Here is a 17,539-nt window from a genome sequence, read left to right as displayed (position 1 = left end):
ACTGACGGACCAGACGTGCAGAGCAGCTTCAGGGATGCGAAACTAGTCAACACACTCACCAAACATGACTTTCTGTGTTAAATATATCTGTATTCACAATCCTTAGAAAGACAGTTTTTGTAGATATGCAACTGAGAGTTTGAAGTTTATAGCAGAAGCACGAATGACTTTCATCAGCGTTATTCTGCACAAGTGAGTCACTTTTGCCTCATTTCTTGTCTTTATTGCTGTTATTATTGTCATCTATCAGTATTGTGAAACTGATTAGATCAGTGTCACAAACTTTTTGTTTTATACGGTGGAATAAAACATCATTATAACGAATTTTCTTGTAATATAGTATTTTTGTAATGCAGTATCTACCTATATCTATACAGTGTAATAAAACTGTTTTTCTATCTGCAGGTGTTAAACCCATGTTACCCATGATTCATCTGTGATGGCAGGAAAGAGTCGTTTCTCAGCGTCTGACCGGTTTGAGTACCTCCAGGGTCTGGTCACAGAGTTTCAGGACACTGACAGCGAGGGTATGTCACTGTTTGCAGACGCACTGCATCTTTATATATTTGTGCTTGAAGCAGTTTGCTCATGCTATATTCCTCTACTTGACAGACTATAATCAGTACATATAGTAATTGTTTACAGCCGTCTTTATAATAAAGGTGTCTGAAAAATGTCTTATTTGTCTCTTCACTTCTTGGCAGATTCTAAAGAGCAAGTGCTGGCAAACCTGGCCAACTTTGCCTACGATCCATCCAACATGGAAGCACTGCGATTGCTCCAGGTCACTGAGCTCTTCCTGGACATGCTGACAGAAGAAAATGAGAACTTTGTGGAGTTTGGAATTGGTTAGTTTAGCTGTTATAACTGCTGTTATAATCTATTCACATGAACCAACCAACTGTTTGAAATCCTACAGGTGGTTTGTGTAACCTCAGTATGGAGCGGGAGTCCCGTGATCAGATCCTGCAAAGCGGCGGAGTCCCATTAGTGATATCCTGCCTGTCGAGTAACAGAGACGAGACTGTTCTCTCGGCCATCACCACATTAATGAACCTGACCACAGCAGCCTCGCGTGCTGAGACTACAGACAGTGCTGTGGTGCAGTGCATGCTGCGCTTCTCCCTCACACAGAACCCGCGCCTCAGGAACCTGGCGTCGGTCTTCCTGCAGGACTACTGCACACAGCAACAAGTGGACAAAGCCCAGGAGGAAATGCAGGGACAAAGCCAATCAGCGCTGGGGATTCCACTGCCAAAGGACTGAATACTTTAGATTTTGAATGTAATTGTTCGTGGACAATTTGTAAATGCTGAAATTGTCATTTAAGATTATGTTGAAAAATAAAAGCTTATTTTCTTAATAAATATGGTCCGGGTTCAAATATGTATGTGCATATACTTTTATATATGCAAATTATTTTAAACATTATAAATACTGTATTTTTTCTTTTCTAAAAATACACATTTTAAAAAAAGATATATTCATTTGTAAAAATGTTATTCCTGTGAATTTTCAGCAGCTATTACTCGTCTTCATCGTCACATGATCCTTCAGAAATCATTCTACTTTAATATATGCTCAAGAAACAGTTCTTATTATCAATGTTGGAAACAGTCGTGCTTATTTTTTAGAAATGGATCCATTTTTTTCAGAATTCTTTGATGAATAAAAACTTAAAAAAAGAACAGCATTTATTTAAAAAAGCAATCTTCTGTAACAAATGTCTTTCCTGTAAATTTTGATAAATTTAATACTTCCTCGCTGATTGATTTCTTTCAAACTATTTTTTTTTTTTTTTATTGACCTCAAGGCTAGTGAATATTTATAGTAATTGCATTCAAAATATGCTTTCTTCTGAATCCAAACAATTATGAAAAGTAGAAACAGATGCTGATATTGTTGTTATTCTGCTAATGGACACACGGGGGAGACTCTTAACATTTTAGCTCTAAGACTTTCGCTCATGCTAGATTCCAAATTAGGTGATCCATTTACTGGAAGCAATGATGCCATAAATCATTGTTAATTTTATGAAATATCCTACACAGGCAAGTGAATGCATCCCATAATGACCTTGAGAAGCATGCAGTGAATGACGGATTCCATTATTAGCTGCTAGGAAATTCGAAAAGAATGTCTGGGGTTTTTTCCAGCACTTTGGTTTTAAAGTCTCACCTTAAACGATCCTCACAAAACTATGTGTTAGTGAAAACCAGAGTAGCCATTACTTTCCAGCAGACCTATTCGAAAGCTGAGAGACGACCTCGCTCTCCTCTTTCCATACAGTCTCAATACCAGCTTCAAAATGTTCACATCACAAGCCAAGCAGGAAAGCACCAAGGCCTAAATGAACACAATGAGGGAACTACCTCAACGCCAACAAAAAGAGACTACAATTGTGCCTTAAATACCCTATTTTTGGATATTTCAGGAATCTAAAATGTAGAACATACAGTATGTACTTCAAACTGAATATGGAGCAGATGTACACAGAGATCATTTACCTTTGACGTTGCTCAAAAAGAAAAAAAAAAGAACACACTTTGTTTTCTTTCTATTTTTCACAAGAATATAATTCAAAGGAACATTTTAGTAAATATTTAAAGTCATCTAACAAACTGTCTTAGTGGAATCATGCATATTTTGGATACCAATTTCCTATGATTATAATTGGTTCATATGATTGAGGATTATTTGGTTTCAAATACAATTAACAACAAAATAAAGATAATAATTAAGAAAAGATACATTTAGAAATGTCACTGGTAGCTTTTTAGGAACAGGATTGTAACAGGGTATTATCACCAATGTATAAAACACAACATAACATTTAATTATAAGCATGGCTGGTAAAACAATGACATCACAATATATCTGAGTAACTCATAATGTCCTGAGGTTGATGTCCTGCTTGTAACTGTTTAAAAAAGGCACACAGGTGCTTTCGCAATCACAGTCCAAGCAGTTTTTCTGCCTGTTCGCGCAGTTTGTGCTTCTGGATCTGAGAGAGACGAAGAAAAGAAGCAGCTATTAAAGGGTTCAATCCGTCGACAGCACACCACAAGCCTTTAAAAGCAAAGGTGTCACAGTAGCCCTCGAATGTCTGAAACCACTTCAGTGGGTTTCATGCAGACGGGGAAATTGCTTGAATTTCTTCTGTCTAGAGACTAATGTGAATCCACCCAAGAAAACACCACTTTAACATTTTCTTCATATTTAACATGATGTACCCACAGAGACAGAGAGGAGTGGTGACTAAGTAAAGACAAATGCTCACAGAACATGACTTTCTCTAGACTGAATGAACCAAAGGATTTGTTTCTTATTCATTATTGTTTTATTAGCACTGTAAAAGTGAGTTTCATATTATCTCACATCACTTACCTTGCCTGTGACAGTCAGAGGATATCCCTGAACAAACGTTATATAGCGAGGCACCTTGAAATGGGCAATCTGCGAAAAACACATACATGTGTTGATGAACTATCTTTGAGATACAATTCTAGCTCATTCATATTTTGAATTTGTTTTTATTTTTATATTTTGTTTTCATTTTAATTTTAGTTAAACTTTTGGTAATTTTGATGTTTTGATCATTTTTATGATTTTTTTATGGTTTTAGAATATTTATTTCCATTTTAGTTATTTTCGTACACAAAGTTACACTAAATGAAAGCTGAAGTTTATTTAATTTCAAGTAACCAAACTGTTTTTATGGTTTTAGTTTTAGTGATGATGGATGACACACAGAGGGTAGTAACTGATTACATGTAATCTGGATCACATTCCAATAATTATGTACTTGTAATTAGATTAATTACATGATTGCATATTATTCACACAATAGCAATAAATATTATTCATAATTTATTAAATCTCCCTAATTCCTCTTTTTCTTCTTTTTAAATGTTCCTTTCTAAAATAGATTACCCTACCGCTTATATACATTCAGAAAGTTTTCTTTCACCTAATATATTTACTTGAAGTACCCTTGAGATTTTAAAATAAATATTTTAATAATTAACTATTACATTTGCATGTTCGTGGATCTCTGACATTGGTCAGTGGTAACATGACATGCAGGTAAACAAATAAAATATTTCATTTTTTAGAATGACTCAATTTCACATTTTTATGATCTAATTAATTATTTGATTTTCATTAAACTCCCGAACCCCCTGCAGTTCCTTTGCGAACCCCAGTTTGGGAAACACTTTATATTATTAATTCCAACGAATGGAATATATTTTCTTATTCAATACGGTACAAGATTTTCCTATTTAAATCAATGTGATAAACAAATTAGTTCAAAAGTATTCTAAAAGTACTCGAAAAGTAATTGATTACATTACCTAAAATGTGTAATTTAGAGGATTACATTACTAACTACAATTTTTTTGTCATGTAATTTGGAATCAGTACAATTTGTAAGTAATCTACTCAGTTCTTGACACGCAAAAAGCATAAGAACTGTGGATATTCTGACCTGTCCTTTGCAATAGGCCTTGATCTCTTCTGCAGTGCATTCCTGACCAGTCTCGAGTCTAATACAAGCACAAACTTCCTCCCCCATTCTCTCATCCTTCACTCCAACCACCTGTATGGAAAACACAGATAGAACATGCTTTTCTAAACAGCAAACAATGATCTTCTTGTCTGTATTTGGTCTTATTTTCCATTAAAAATACCTAAACACTCTTAAATCAAAATCCAATTACTTGAAAAGCAAAATGGCACAAGATAACAAGTCTTGATTTCTCATTAATGTATAAAAATTAAGGAACTTTATGCTTAAAACAAGAAAAAATGTCTTTAACCCCATTCTCCTAACTCCATTGGCAGATCTTTTTTTCTTGTTTTAAGCATAGAGTGACTTAATTTTGATAAATTCTTCAGAAAAGTACAACACACGGATGCTTTAAATTGATCAGACGTGATGATTAAGACATTAATAATGTTACAAAAGATTTCTATTTCAGATAAATACTGTTCTTCTGAACTTTCTATTCATTAAAGAAACCTAAAAAAACTCTACTCAGCTGTTTTCAACATAATAATAATAAATGTTTTTTTTGAGCAGCAAATCAGAATATTAGAATGATTTTTGAAGGATCATGTGACTGGAGTAAAATTCAGATTTGAAATCACAGGAATAAATTACATTTTAAAATATATTAAAACAGTTAACAGTTATTTTAAATAGTAAAAATATTTCAGACTTTTACTGTTTTCGCTGTACTTTGGATTAAATAAATGCAGGCTGGTGAGCAGAAGAGGCTTCTTTAAAAAACATTAAAAATCTTACTGTTCAAAAGCTTTTGACTGGTAAAAGTATTAATATTCCTGATTTTGCTTCTGAAACAAATATGTCTTGATTTAAGAATGTTTATTTGTACCGGAAAACAGGACAAAAATAAGAGGACCATCTTGCTTTCTTTAACATAAAATGGAGGTAAAAGGAATAGTCGATGAAAATTATCACACTGCTACAGGTAAATAAATAGTTGATGAGAATTATCAAGTGCTAAAGCTATATAAATGTCTCTGGTTAGGATTATTGACCTGTGCTTCCTGAATTTTTGGGTGTGTGTGCAGAAACTGTTCGATTTCAGCAGGGTAGATGTTTTCTCCTCCTCGGATGATCATGTCCTTGATGCGTCCCTCGATTTTGCAGTACCCATATCCGTCCAAACTGGCAATGTCACTGTATCAGATCACAGAACAGACTGAGTCATTGAGAACTGTTTGGAATAAATCTTGATTAAATCTAATAAGAGAGGGAAAATTCAAAAGCACTTACCCAGTCTTGTACCAGCGGTCTTTTGTGATGCACTCCTGGGTCTTTTCATCATCTTTCCAGTATTCCAGCATCACACAGTATCCCCTGATCATCAGCTCCCCCTGAGCACCCAGAGGCACGATCTCTCCTGTAGTAGGGTTCACTACTTTTGCCTAATGGAGAAAAAAGCATTCAGTGTGCAACAACAAACTATAAATATGCTTGCAGGACACCTTTATATAGCATGTTGTATATCGTGTGTAAATGAACCTCAGTGTGGGGGCATATACATCCAACAGTCTCTGTCTTTCGCTCCTCGCTGTCAATCGGAAAGCCACAGAACGTCACAGGGCTGTTTTCAGTTGTGCCGTATCCAATCTGTTCCAAAAGACATCACATATATACACATTCAAGCTTAGTGCCTAATTCACTATTTTGTAACAATGTCTAGAACCTACACTGAGAAAATTCTTCAATTTAGCATTTGTAAAATGTAATATGTTTTACATTTTATATGCGTAAAATATATTTTTAAATGTATTGTTTTCTTATTATGTTTTACTAATTTATTATCTTATAATTTACTTTAAAATATTTATAATTAGTTCATTCATTTAATATAAAAATAAAATGGTAATTTAATATAACACTAATGAAAATGCTTCAATTTACCAGTTTTAAACTGTAATATATTTATAACATTTTATAAATATTTAAAATCATGTATTATTTTGTTATTAGATTTTTTTAATTATTCTTTTATATATAATATAATAAAAATTAAATTATATTGAATTGATATTTTAATATAAAATATTTCTGATAATGCTTAAGTTTAGCCTTTTTAAAGTGAAACTTTCATATTTTCTAGATTCATTACATGTAAAGTAAAACATTTCAAAAGTTTTTTATTTTAATTTTGATGATTCGAGCTTACAGCTCATGAAAGTCAAAAATCCAGTATCTCAAAATATTAGAATATTTGCATTTGAGTTTCATTAAATGACTATCCCTACAGTATAAATTCAGTGTATCTCTTGTTCTTTGAAACCACAATAATGGAGAAGACAGCTGACGTGGCAATGGTCCAGAAGACAATCATTGACACAGTCCACAAAGAGGGTAAGTTACAGAAGGTCATTACTGAAAGGTGTGGCTGTTTACAGAGTGCTGTATCAAAGCATATTAAATGCAAAGTTGACTGGAAGGAAGAAATTGAGCAGGAAAAGGTGCACAAGCAACAGGGATGACCCCAAGCTTGAGAATACCGTCAAGCAAAGTCGATTCAAACACTTGGGAGAGCTTCACAAGGAGTGAACTGAAGCTGGAGTCAGTGCATCAAGAGTCACCACGCTCAGACGTCTTCAGGAAAAGGGCTACCAAGCCACTTCTGAACCAGAGACAACGTCAGAAGCATCTTACCTGGGCTGTGGAGAAAAAGAACTGGACTGTTGCTCAGTGGTCCAAAGTCCTCTTTTCAGATAAAAGTAAATTTTGCATTTCATTTGGAAATCAAGGTCTAGAGTCTGGAGGAAGACTGGAGAGGCACAGAATCCCGACCAAGTACTGAGTGCATAAATGAACATACTTTAAAGAACTTGAACTTTTCTGTTTTGCAAATCCTTTTTTTGATTGATCTTAGGAAATATTCTTATATTTTGAGATATTGTATTTCTGTAATCATCAAAATTAAAACAAAAAAACTTTTGAAATGTTTTACTTTACATGTAATGAATCTAGAATATATAAAAGTTTCACTTTTTGAAATAAGTTACTAAAAAAACTTTTTCACGATATTATAATTTTTTGAGATGCACCTATATATAAAGTCCAATGATTATTAACTCCCCATCACCACACCTAACATTGCTTGATCAAACATATTTGGCCTATAAATAGTACAGAATCTGAAATATTATATTCATAGATGTTTTTGTTTTAAGTTTATTTTACTTTTTTAATTTCCATGTTTAAAATACATGGAAATATTTGGATTCCACTGTATATGTTACGGCTCACAGAATTAAACTCTGATTTCTATGCCATTAAACTTACACTACTCTTTTTGCACAGCCAAAAGTTGCAAAGGCCTTTTGCTAACATTTTTCCACAAACTAGACTAATGGCAAGCAGACAGCTCAATCAGCTGAATGGGCCAGGCCTGGGAGGCAGGTGAGGTATGTGGTGTGCACCTGAGAACTGGCACACCAGCTGTTGTTTTGAACCCCAGCTCTCTCGACTCTGGAAACAATTCATCACAGTGTCTTCAAGAGACATAACCTCATCACGGCAGAGGATGTCAATTTGTGTTTACCAAACTGAATTACAAGTGCTGCCAGCCATCGAGGTGAGACCGTGTGACGTGCCAGACATTTATAATGTTTGTGTGGAACATTTTAAGTGAGTCATGAGCTTTTGAACTCAATAAGTAAATAAAAAATTGCTTTAATAGCCACAACATCTACTGCGAGTGTGGACTTGAAAGAGCCAAGACATACACTTTGCCGATAAAATGTTAAATCTGTTAAGCAAACACTAGATTCTGCCTAAGATGAGAGAAGCTGAGGCGCTCATAAACAGATCTGAGGTCTATCAGTTCTTTGAACCAAAGAGGAACAAGGATTAAATGTTTTGTTACACAAATTTCAACCACTATGAAAAAGTTTGTTGATGCATATGAAAAAATACTGGGTGACTCCACAGTGCACTTCTTTTTTTTTATATTGAATACTGTACATAGCTGAAATGAAAGGAGACATTTATGCAGAGGAATGCGCCTCTCCACTCCATGAAACGCTCCACTACAGACAAAAGAAAAACCTCCATTTCCATTGTTGTGATGTGATACCAGCCAAACATCTGGCTGTGATTATATGTTATAAAACGGCCCGCCACACGGGAGTGGCTCCTTTCCCTCCTTCTGCTGACTAAAAACAATGGAAATGTCTGGCACGACACACAGTCTCACCTTAACCTCATGAGATTTGGTTGCACATAAATTAGAAATGAGAGACTAAAAATACAATCACGTTTCAGACCACTGAACTTGTTTGTACCCAACATGTACTGAGAACCTTTCATGGATTTTAGAAAGAAAGAAAGAAAAAAGATTTCTTCTTAAAATAGAATCAAAACTTAAATATCTCACAAAATGAAGCTTGTGGAATTGATGAAACATGAAAAATCACTTGAGCATAATCACAAAATTTTTAATGCAGCAAATTTTCAGTGCATCTACATAGGAAGGATTAAAATGACCAATGAATGGTAAGAGTCTGATCTTTTAAATGATTTTCATGATCTGTTGGGGTTAGGTGGAGTGAATATTATTACTTCAGCTCCGCTTTTAACACCATCATCCCATCACTCCTCCAGCCCAAATTAACTCAGCTATCAGGCAGTAGACAGGCAGCAGCTAGTAAAGCTTGGAAAATTCTCATCCAGCACCCGTATGATCAGCATTGGTGCCCCCCAGGGTTGCGTCCTCTCCCCACTGCTCTTCTCCCTGTACACCAGCGACTGCACATCTAAAGACCCCTCTGTCAAGCTCCTAAAGTTTGCAGATGACACCATAGTTATCGGCCTCATTCAGGATGGTGACGAGTCTGCTTACAGACAGGAGGTTAAGGAGCTGGCTGTCTGGTGCAGTCTTAACAACCTGGAGCTGAACACGCTCAAAACTGTGGAGATGATCGTGGACTTCAGGAGAAACCCCCCTGCACTCTCCCCACTCACCATCATGAACAGCACTGTGACTGCAGTGGAGTCATTCAGATTCCTGGGCACCACAATTTCTCAGGACCTGAAGTGGGACAATCACATCGAGTCCATTGTGAAAAAGGCCCAGCAGAGGCTGTATTTCCTCCGCCAGCTAAGGAAGTTCAACCTGCCACAGGAGCTGCTGAAACAGTTCTACTCCGCCATCACTGAATCGGTCCTCTGTACAATAACTGTCTGGTTCAGCTCAGCTACCAAATCTGACCTCAGAAGACTACAGAGCGTAGCTGACTGCTGAGTGAATCATTGGTACAACCCTCCCCACTCTCCAAGAACTGTACTCATCCACATGGACCCCTCACACCCAGCACACTCCCTCTTTGAACTGTTGCCATCAGGTCGTCTGGACGCTACATGTCCCTTATGAATAAATGTGTAATTGCAGTTTTTTTTTATTATGTATGAGGCCCTTAATTTGCAAAGCCACTGTGGGGAGAACTCGAATGTGCAGAACATGCTGAGAAACCAAAGAACCTAGAGGTTCTGGAGGATTTTTGTCAAAACAGATGGACAATTTCACCAATCAAGACAAAACTGGGACTCATACATCAAAATCACTAAAAACAGTCAGTGATGCTTGAGGTAATAAAAAACAATATTAAAAGGTATATCAACTTTCTGAACAGTAAATTTAGTTATTACTTTGTCTTCAGAAATATATGTAAATGTATTACATCATATAGGTTAATCAGAGAAGTTCTAAAAAAAAAAAATTTCATTTTATAATCGGTATAAATAAATTCTGCAAGGACTATGTAAAGTTAGAAGCAAAACTGTACTTTAAGTGGTATTTAAATAAATAAATTAATTAATTAATAAAGAAATAATGTTTAATTTATTTTAATATCTTGCAGAAACTGCAATTTCTATGTAATGTTAAGAGCAGAACTGTAAAAAACAAATTAAACAAACAAATAAATAAATGTTTATTTTTTCAAAATACCTTGCAGATATAGCCATTGCTTTGTAATGTTAAGAGCTCAATGTATTATAAACAATAAATAAATATTAAATTTATTTTTAATAAATACCTTGCAGATGTAGCCATTGCTATGTAATGTTAAGAGCAAACTCTATTACAAGCAACAAATAAATAAACATTTAAATGTATTTTTAATAAATATATTAAGCACTACTTAATAAATAAATAAAATTTTAATACATATCTTGCAAATACTGCAATTACTATGTAACATTAAGAGCAGAACTGTATTATAAGCAATAAATAAATATTTTTAATGTATTTTTAATAACTAGTTTGCCGCTTTTGAAATGGCTACGTAAAGTTAAGAGCAGAACTATAAGCACTAAATAAATAAATACATGTTTAAATAAATATCATGCAGATCTGCAATGGCTACATAATGTTAAGAGAAGAACTCTTATAAACATTTAGAAACTATTATAAACACTTGTGCTTTCAGCTTTCTTCCCTCCTTTCCTCTGACTCACACACACACACTCACACACCCCTCCCTCTCTCTCTCTCTCTCTCTCTCTCTCTCTCGAGCTCACCTCTAGCCCTCTCTCTCTCTCTGCACTTTCACACACTCCCCCTCTTTACTCTGAGGTTGTGTGGACCACTTTTGCTGTCTGTATATGTTCCTGCTGGAGTAAAGGCGAAAGAAGACCAACAGTCAGACAGCATAAAGCAGTGGACTGATCATCACAGCGTCATCATGTACAGTTTCAGCTTCCTACTGGTGCTAGTGTGTCTACAGGTTTGTGTCCCCTTTGTCTTTGGAGCACCAACTCAATGCCCAAGCCAGTGCCACTGCCATGGGGACCTGCAACATGTTATCTGTGACAACGTTGGGCTGAAGAAGATCCCCCGCATATCCGAGGCCACTCGTCTTCTAAACCTGCAACGCAACAACCTGGGAAATCTCCCAACCGGGGGCTTCAGCGAGATGAAGGGGCTCATTTCCCTGCACCTGCAGCACTGTCAGATCCGAGAGATCTCCAGCCAGGCTTTCAAAGGACTGAAGAAGCTCATCTACCTCTACTTGTCTAACAATGAGATCAGCACCATCAAACCAGGCGCTTTTGACGACCTGACCGAACTGACCTATCTCTACTTGGACGGTAACCAAATTACGAGCCTTCCAAAGGGCATCTTCTCTCCTATGATCAACCTGTTTATCCTGCAGCTCGACAACAACAAGCTTCGAGAGCTGCAGCCTGGTACTTTCACAGGTGCTAGCGATCTCCGATGGCTTTATATGAGTGGCAATGAGTTGAGCTCCATTCAGCCTGGTTCTTTTGATGAAGTGGAGAACCTGGCCATTCTAACTCTGGACCGTAACAAGCTGTCTACCTACCCTCTCCTGGCTATGAGCAAGCTGCGTGTTGTGGAGGAACTCAACTTGTCCAAAAACCCTCTCATCCTCATGCCTGACCATGCTTTCCGGAGCTTTGGCCGTTATATGGAGAAGCTCCATCTAAATGACATGAGCCTGGAGAAGGTAAGTCTGTGAAATTGCAGGAGTAAACACTTAAAATGTAGAATAAAACATGAGAATCAAGATGCTGATTGAGAACCAAATGAATGGTTTCCCCATAAAGCTGGTCTCTAAAGTTGAGGCTAAATAAATGCATGTTTGTGTTTGGTTTTCGGGAAGCTTAGCATTGGCAAACAAACTTTACATCCCATCAGAGCTGGCCATGCTAAGGAACTGCAACCCCATCGGAGTAAAATGTAGTCTGAAAAACCAAGATATCCAGCTAAATCAGTCCTGTGCTGGAGACTTTCACCTGTTTTCTTTCAATAAGATCCTCCTGATCCATTCCTGTCATACTTTCAGGCCTTAAAAAGGTCACATGTGCTTTATGTCAGGATGCATGTGCGCTATTCCAGTAGGATATTTCCCTCTGGAACAATATATGGTTAAAGAAAGTGTTTAAGAGATACATTTATCTTTTCCTTGTCTTTGATCTGACTTCAACAGACTCTCCACATGGACTGATACCAGTGCAAAGTCAAAAGTCCAAGTATAAATATATAATGCAAATGCAAAGCACATTTTAAATGTTACTGTGCACTCAGCATAGTTTTATATATATATATATATATATATATATATATATATATATATATATATATATATATATTTTTTTTTTTTTTTTTTTTATTATATATAAAATATTTATAAAGCTATATTTTATATAAATAATATACAAATTGTTACAAATAATATATGATATTCATTATTTTAAATGATTTCTATATGCACAAACATGCGTAAATACAGATCAACAAGCATCGGTGCCATGCAGTTGGTCAGTGTTTTTTGTATGATAGGAAAGGGAAAAAATAACCACTCTCCCATCACGTGTGGATATTTTTAGGGTCTATTTGCTTGAAAAATGTTATTTTGAGACCCGAGTTTTTTCCTCTCACTTGGTGCACCATGTAAACAGGTCAGCAAGGGTTAGCAGACGGGTAAATAGTGACAGGGTGTTCCGTGGCCCATGAAGAGAAGTATTTTAGGCTGTAGTTGCCTCACCTGAATGGACAATTCAACCCAATTCAAGCATTTCTGGCAGAAGAGCAGGTCGATGGAGGAGTGGACAGACAGAAAAAGTGAAAACAACCCTTCCATGCTGGAATAGATCCATCCTGCATTGCCTCAAATTACCAAACTCTCCACGTCTCTTGCCTTCTGAGTGGAAATTTCCAAAACGTCCCTTCAATAAGTGCATCTTTTCTACACTTACATAACACACCCACACACACTGCGCGTATACACTTTCAAAGCCCCTCAACCTATAAAGCAGACACCATGCAGACCAGTACTTCTAACACCTGGGTGAAGTTTTTAGCAGACTTGCATACGCTTATGAAGTTTGATGGAGAGCTGGAAGGAAAGTGCAGACAGGTTTACATAAGCCCTGGCACATAGGACAGCATGAGAGAGGCCTTTCATGTGGAAAAAAAGCCCTCAGTTCAGGATCCACAAGTTTCCTTTAGATATTAAGAGTGACTTTGAATGCTAACTGTAGGGATATTCTACAAAGCAGTGAGTTATAATGTGTTATCGACTGCATATATGGTAAACAACTGTATATCTGCCCTTTCTACCTGTCAAGTTTTCCAGTGCTGCCTTTGAGGGAGTGACGGCTCTCAAATCTCTGCATCTTGAGAACAACAAGCTAAAATCACTTCCGAGCAGCCTTGAGTTCAGCACCCTCCAGAACATCACTCTGTTTAACAACCCCTGGAGCTGCACCTGCCAGTTAGCAAACCTCAGAAAGTAAGAGACAACAAAAGATCACTTCAAACATAACTGCATTTAAGCTTTCAAAAGAAATTATGCCTTTCATATTTACTTCATGGCTTCATTCAAGTCAACATAAAATCAAAACCTAACCTATTTACTTCTTAATGCATGATATTATCAAGAATGATCACTTGAACATGCTGACGCCACTAAGGCTGTAAGAGCTAATTCAAAATATTAACCAATAGCCAAATAGCTATTTAGTCAATGTTGTAGAAAATTTGCATTCATTTTGCTATGCAATGCCTACTTTTTACTATCCAATCAATTCTTGACAAAAAAGTCCCGCCTCATATCTTGCTGAATATCTAGTTTTACTCTGAAATAAGTTGCAAATAGCCAACAGTAACTATAAATGCTTGAATTTGCTTGTACAGATGGATGGACACTAGTCGCCATCGCCCTGATGCAGTTTGCGCCTCTCCTGGAAGCCAGAAAGGAAAGCAAATAAAAGACAGCACTGCTTTCAGTCGCTGCAAGGCAAAGACAAAGAGGGCCAGGAAGGGAGCACGGCTTTGAGATGGTAAGCAGCCCTGTTAATTCCACTCTCACAAATTTAGAACCTAAATACAAGCCAAAAGGTGAAAACATTACAAATGACATTAAATATAAAAGGCTACCTTAATGTCCTCTAGTAAAGTAGTACAGGGGGGCCAGTACCGAGATAACATTTGGTTTTTATCCAATGTGACTTATATTGCATTCAAGGTACACATTTGATCAGTTCTTGCTTTCTCTGTGAATCAAACACATAACCTTGGCTTTACTAGTGTCATGCACTATTGTTTGAGCTACAGGAAGGCCATTACTTCCAAGTAAGGAATAAAAGTATTTACATTTATCTATATTAATAATCTTAATCATAAAAAAAAAATCACTTAAAATAAAGATGTTTAACATTAAACTGACATCATATTTTTATTGCAACAATAGTAATAGTAGCAGAGGTACGTCAGCTTCAGCTTGTATAGAAGGGCCTTTGAATATTGTCTTGGACAAGGGAGAGTCCAGAAGGTTGAAAATCACTGTTCTAAAACATAATATTGTAGAATTGTAAGTTTATTCATTTAATTTAAATCTAATTAAAAGTATTTGCTGAGTAAGAGTGCTGAGATTAAAGTCAAAGCTGACCAAGAAATGTTTATACTAGTTAAACCAGAGGCCAATCCTGATTACTAACATTACTAAAACAAAGTCTTCCAGGTTTGAGATCCTAAACTGAGGTCTAATATCCAGACCCATAAAAGGTTTATGTGGTCTTGTAAATGAGACCACAGGATTAAGGCTCCAGCTATGACCATAAAAATGAGACATTAATCACAGTCCTCAGTATGACAACTAGCCTTTTATAACATGATTTGCAAATGTAAATAAATTAAGAAGAAGAAAAAAAAAAAAAGTGGTAAATGGTCAAGTGTTCTCTGTGGTGCACGGAGCAAAACACCACTGCTCTCCCGTAATCTCTATAAAAGACCCTTTCATCAGGAGATACTCATGAGATTCCCTGCTCAAGTGTTACCACAAGTCCTGAGAGACCACTGTGGATGTGATAAACTCTGGTAAACTGTTATGATATTATTTAAGCACGGGTAATCCCATTTGGGATTTGGGAGTGGAGAAACCATTGGTGGTCGCACCTCTATTATCAAACATAAATAATTTAACATTAGGTATTCACCTTTCCCATAAAAGTTATTAAATGGTTTATATAATTTAATAATCAACTCAACCTAAAACACTGCCTTCCAGTAACTTCTGTGAGAAATTAAAGTTACATATTTGCACAGAGAATCAAGAGTTTAATGCTAACCGTGAGTGTTTTTACCTCTTCCAACATGAAAGAGTGAATGGTAATCCTATAATTGTGGTCAGGATATGGGTTTGGGCCACTGCCTTGTGGTAAAATACTGTCTGCTATGTTTTTCCAACCTATCCTTCATGTTCCTCCTGGTCTCTTTGTCTAAGGTTTGTTTGTGTGTTTCCATTTTGGCTTTGGCACTACTATGTGCAGACCATCAGATGTTCAAAACTGAGATTGGCAATCTTATTTGTATGTTCCCGCAGGAGGACAGGGAGAAGAGGCCTGTCCAGGTGTCGGGACTTCAATGTGCAGAAAAGAAAAGCAATGCAGACTGCTACAATGGGACTGTCCATATCCTCTTTCACTCATTTTTTTTGTGTGACATATAGATGCGCTGACTCAATTCATAATGATTAACATGAATAGCATAAATATGTGTTCACAGACATTGACAAACACCCTGAAGGAGAAACTGTGTGAGTTTGCAAAGATGTACACCTCAAATGAAATACGACTCAAACTCTCAGTGTTCACTGTTATGGTAACGTATATGCTAACTCACACAAGAACTAGAAGAACTAGAACTAGAACCTACACTATAGTAAAAATCAAGAGTACTAACAGGAATACTCTTCTCCATAAAATGAGAATCGGTAGAATAGATTTGCATTGATTAGCATTTACTTAGAGACTCAGCAGTACCTTATTGAAGTATAAATGTTCACAGGTAATTCTTCAAGGTTGTATTTTCTCTCTCTCTCTCTCTCTCTCTCAGATTTCAGCATATTTTTTTAAACCTTTGAGTAAATCAAACCAAATGGCCACTGTAGAATGAATCTTGGCTATTCTACTGATTCTAATTTTATGGTCTTCACAGCATACTCCCAATATGAGGGTTAGAAGCACTTAAAATTAGAGTTAAAATCACAACAGAGCTCTTCATGAGGATTCTCTTTCAACATTTTGAGTTCATTCTTAGCTTTAAACATCTCACAACGTCCTGCTAGGAATTTCCGAGGCTTTGCAAACATAACAAACCTTGACTGTGGCTAAAGCTGACACATTCAAGATGTGAGAGGACCTGACCTCTTCTTTACATCTCTGACCAAAGTCAAACGCAACACAGGCCAGGAAAACATGGACTCGTTATAGCCATGAAAATGGTAAATGAGACAGTGTAACGACTGTGTAAGGAATAACACAGCTAGTCATTATCACACAGTTAATCCAGACAGGATGATCAGGATTGGTTCCCAAATATAAGGATTAGCCAATAAGAATGCTGTGCCTGACCAATCAAAATCAAGAAATGACACAAGTGATGGTGGTGCCAGAAGAAGAGGATTTACGAAGAGCAGGTAAAATGAAAAAATTGAGACAAATGGAGGTTTTCCAGTCTAATGTAATCAATTTGTTACTGTGATGTACTCATACTCAATAAAAGACATAAAGCACCACTATAGTAATGGTTTCTTAAGAGAATGAAAACTGGATGCACTAAGATTGTGCAATATATTCTTTGAAAAACAATAGTACTATTGTTCAGATCCTGCTACCTTCTCCATACCTGGTTCTTAAAGGTATAGTTCACCCAAAATTGAAAATTCTGTCATCATTTACTCATAGTCAAAACCTGTATGACTTTTTTCTTTTGTGGAAAATATGCTCTCTTTTTTGGGGAATAGCTGTATTTTCTTCCTAAATTTTAGTTTTCTCCTCACACAAAGCTATTATGGCTTTAGAAGACTTTAGTTAGAGTGCAAATAATATGGATTACTCGTATGGTACTTTTTGAAACCGTATAGCTTCATTTTATGGAGGACAGCAGCTTAGTTTGTTTGGAACATGAGATTGAATAAACGACACCTACATTTTAATTTCCTGCTGAACTATCACTTT

At 36.3% G+C, this 17,539-nt stretch overlaps 3 protein-coding genes across 4 annotated transcripts in view; 2 read left to right on the top strand and 1 right to left on the bottom strand.

Annotated features, from left to right (window-relative positions):
• The first annotated feature begins 5 nt into the window (after window positions 1-5).
• armc7 (armadillo repeat containing 7) lies at window positions 6-2,678 on the top strand. Its single transcript, XM_058792663.1, has 4 exons — window positions 6-192; window positions 406-527; window positions 705-848; window positions 920-2,678. The coding sequence occupies exons 2-4, from the start codon at window positions 440-442 to the stop codon at window positions 1,264-1,266; spliced, it is 579 nt and encodes a 192-aa protein (XP_058648646.1). The 5' UTR covers window positions 6-192; window positions 406-439; the 3' UTR covers window positions 1,267-2,678.
• A 137-nt stretch (window positions 2,679-2,815) lies between these two features.
• The window catches only part of acsf2 (acyl-CoA synthetase family member 2), a 43,086-nt gene continuing 28,362 nt past the window's right edge, over window positions 2,816-17,539 (bottom strand). For both annotated transcript variants that reach the window (XM_058792651.1, XM_058792650.1), the window contains exons 11-16: window positions 6,053-6,160; window positions 5,804-5,955; window positions 5,566-5,707; window positions 4,490-4,600; window positions 3,388-3,456; window positions 2,816-3,004 (exon numbers count right to left, since the gene is read on the bottom strand). In XM_058792651.1, the coding sequence (XP_058648634.1) occupies window positions 2,954-3,004; window positions 3,388-3,456; window positions 4,490-4,600; window positions 5,566-5,707; window positions 5,804-5,955; window positions 6,053-6,160 (633 nt within the window). In that variant the 3' untranslated portion in view covers window positions 2,816-2,953. The remainder of the gene's footprint in view (window positions 3,005-3,387; window positions 3,457-4,489; window positions 4,601-5,565; window positions 5,708-5,803; window positions 5,956-6,052; window positions 6,161-17,539) is intronic.
• Window positions 10,813-17,140, top strand: chad (chondroadherin). Its single transcript, XM_058792657.1, has 4 exons — window positions 10,813-12,024; window positions 13,649-13,812; window positions 14,217-14,362; window positions 15,904-17,140. The coding sequence occupies exons 1-3, from the start codon at window positions 11,239-11,241 to the stop codon at window positions 14,356-14,358; spliced, it is 1,092 nt and encodes a 363-aa protein (XP_058648640.1). The 5' UTR covers window positions 10,813-11,238; the 3' UTR covers window positions 14,359-14,362; window positions 15,904-17,140.

This window comes from Onychostoma macrolepis, chromosome 12 (assembly GCF_012432095.1).
Source record: "Onychostoma macrolepis isolate SWU-2019 chromosome 12, ASM1243209v1, whole genome shotgun sequence".
In the NCBI taxonomy this organism is placed as follows: domain Eukaryota; kingdom Metazoa; phylum Chordata; class Actinopteri; order Cypriniformes; family Cyprinidae; genus Onychostoma; species Onychostoma macrolepis.
Note: the sequence above shows the minus strand (reverse complement) of the source record. Positions and strands in the feature narration are given on the sequence as shown.

What these genes read in the sequence shown, in the direction of transcription:
- armc7 (XM_058792663.1), top strand. Translation starts at nt 440, where the DNA reads ATGGCAGGAAAGAGTCGTTTCTCAGCGTCTGACCGGTTTGAGTACCTC. An exon ending in TCAGGACACTGACAGCGAGG is followed by an intron (nt 528 to 704) that starts GTATGTCACTGT and finishes ACTTCTTGGCAG; the next exon opens with ATTCTAAAGAGCAAGTGCTG. An exon ending in CTTTGTGGAGTTTGGAATTG is followed by an intron (nt 849 to 919) that starts GTTAGTTTAGCT and finishes GAAATCCTACAG; the next exon opens with GTGGTTTGTGTAACCTCAGT.
- chad (XM_058792657.1), top strand. Translation starts at nt 11,239, where the DNA reads ATGTACAGTTTCAGCTTCCTACTGGTGCTAGTGTGTCTACAGGTTTGT. An exon ending in ATGACATGAGCCTGGAGAAG is followed by an intron (nt 12,025 to 13,648) that starts GTAAGTCTGTGA and finishes CTACCTGTCAAG; the next exon opens with TTTTCCAGTGCTGCCTTTGA. An exon ending in CAGTTAGCAAACCTCAGAAA is followed by an intron (nt 13,813 to 14,216) that starts GTAAGAGACAAC and finishes TTGCTTGTACAG; the next exon opens with ATGGATGGACACTAGTCGCC.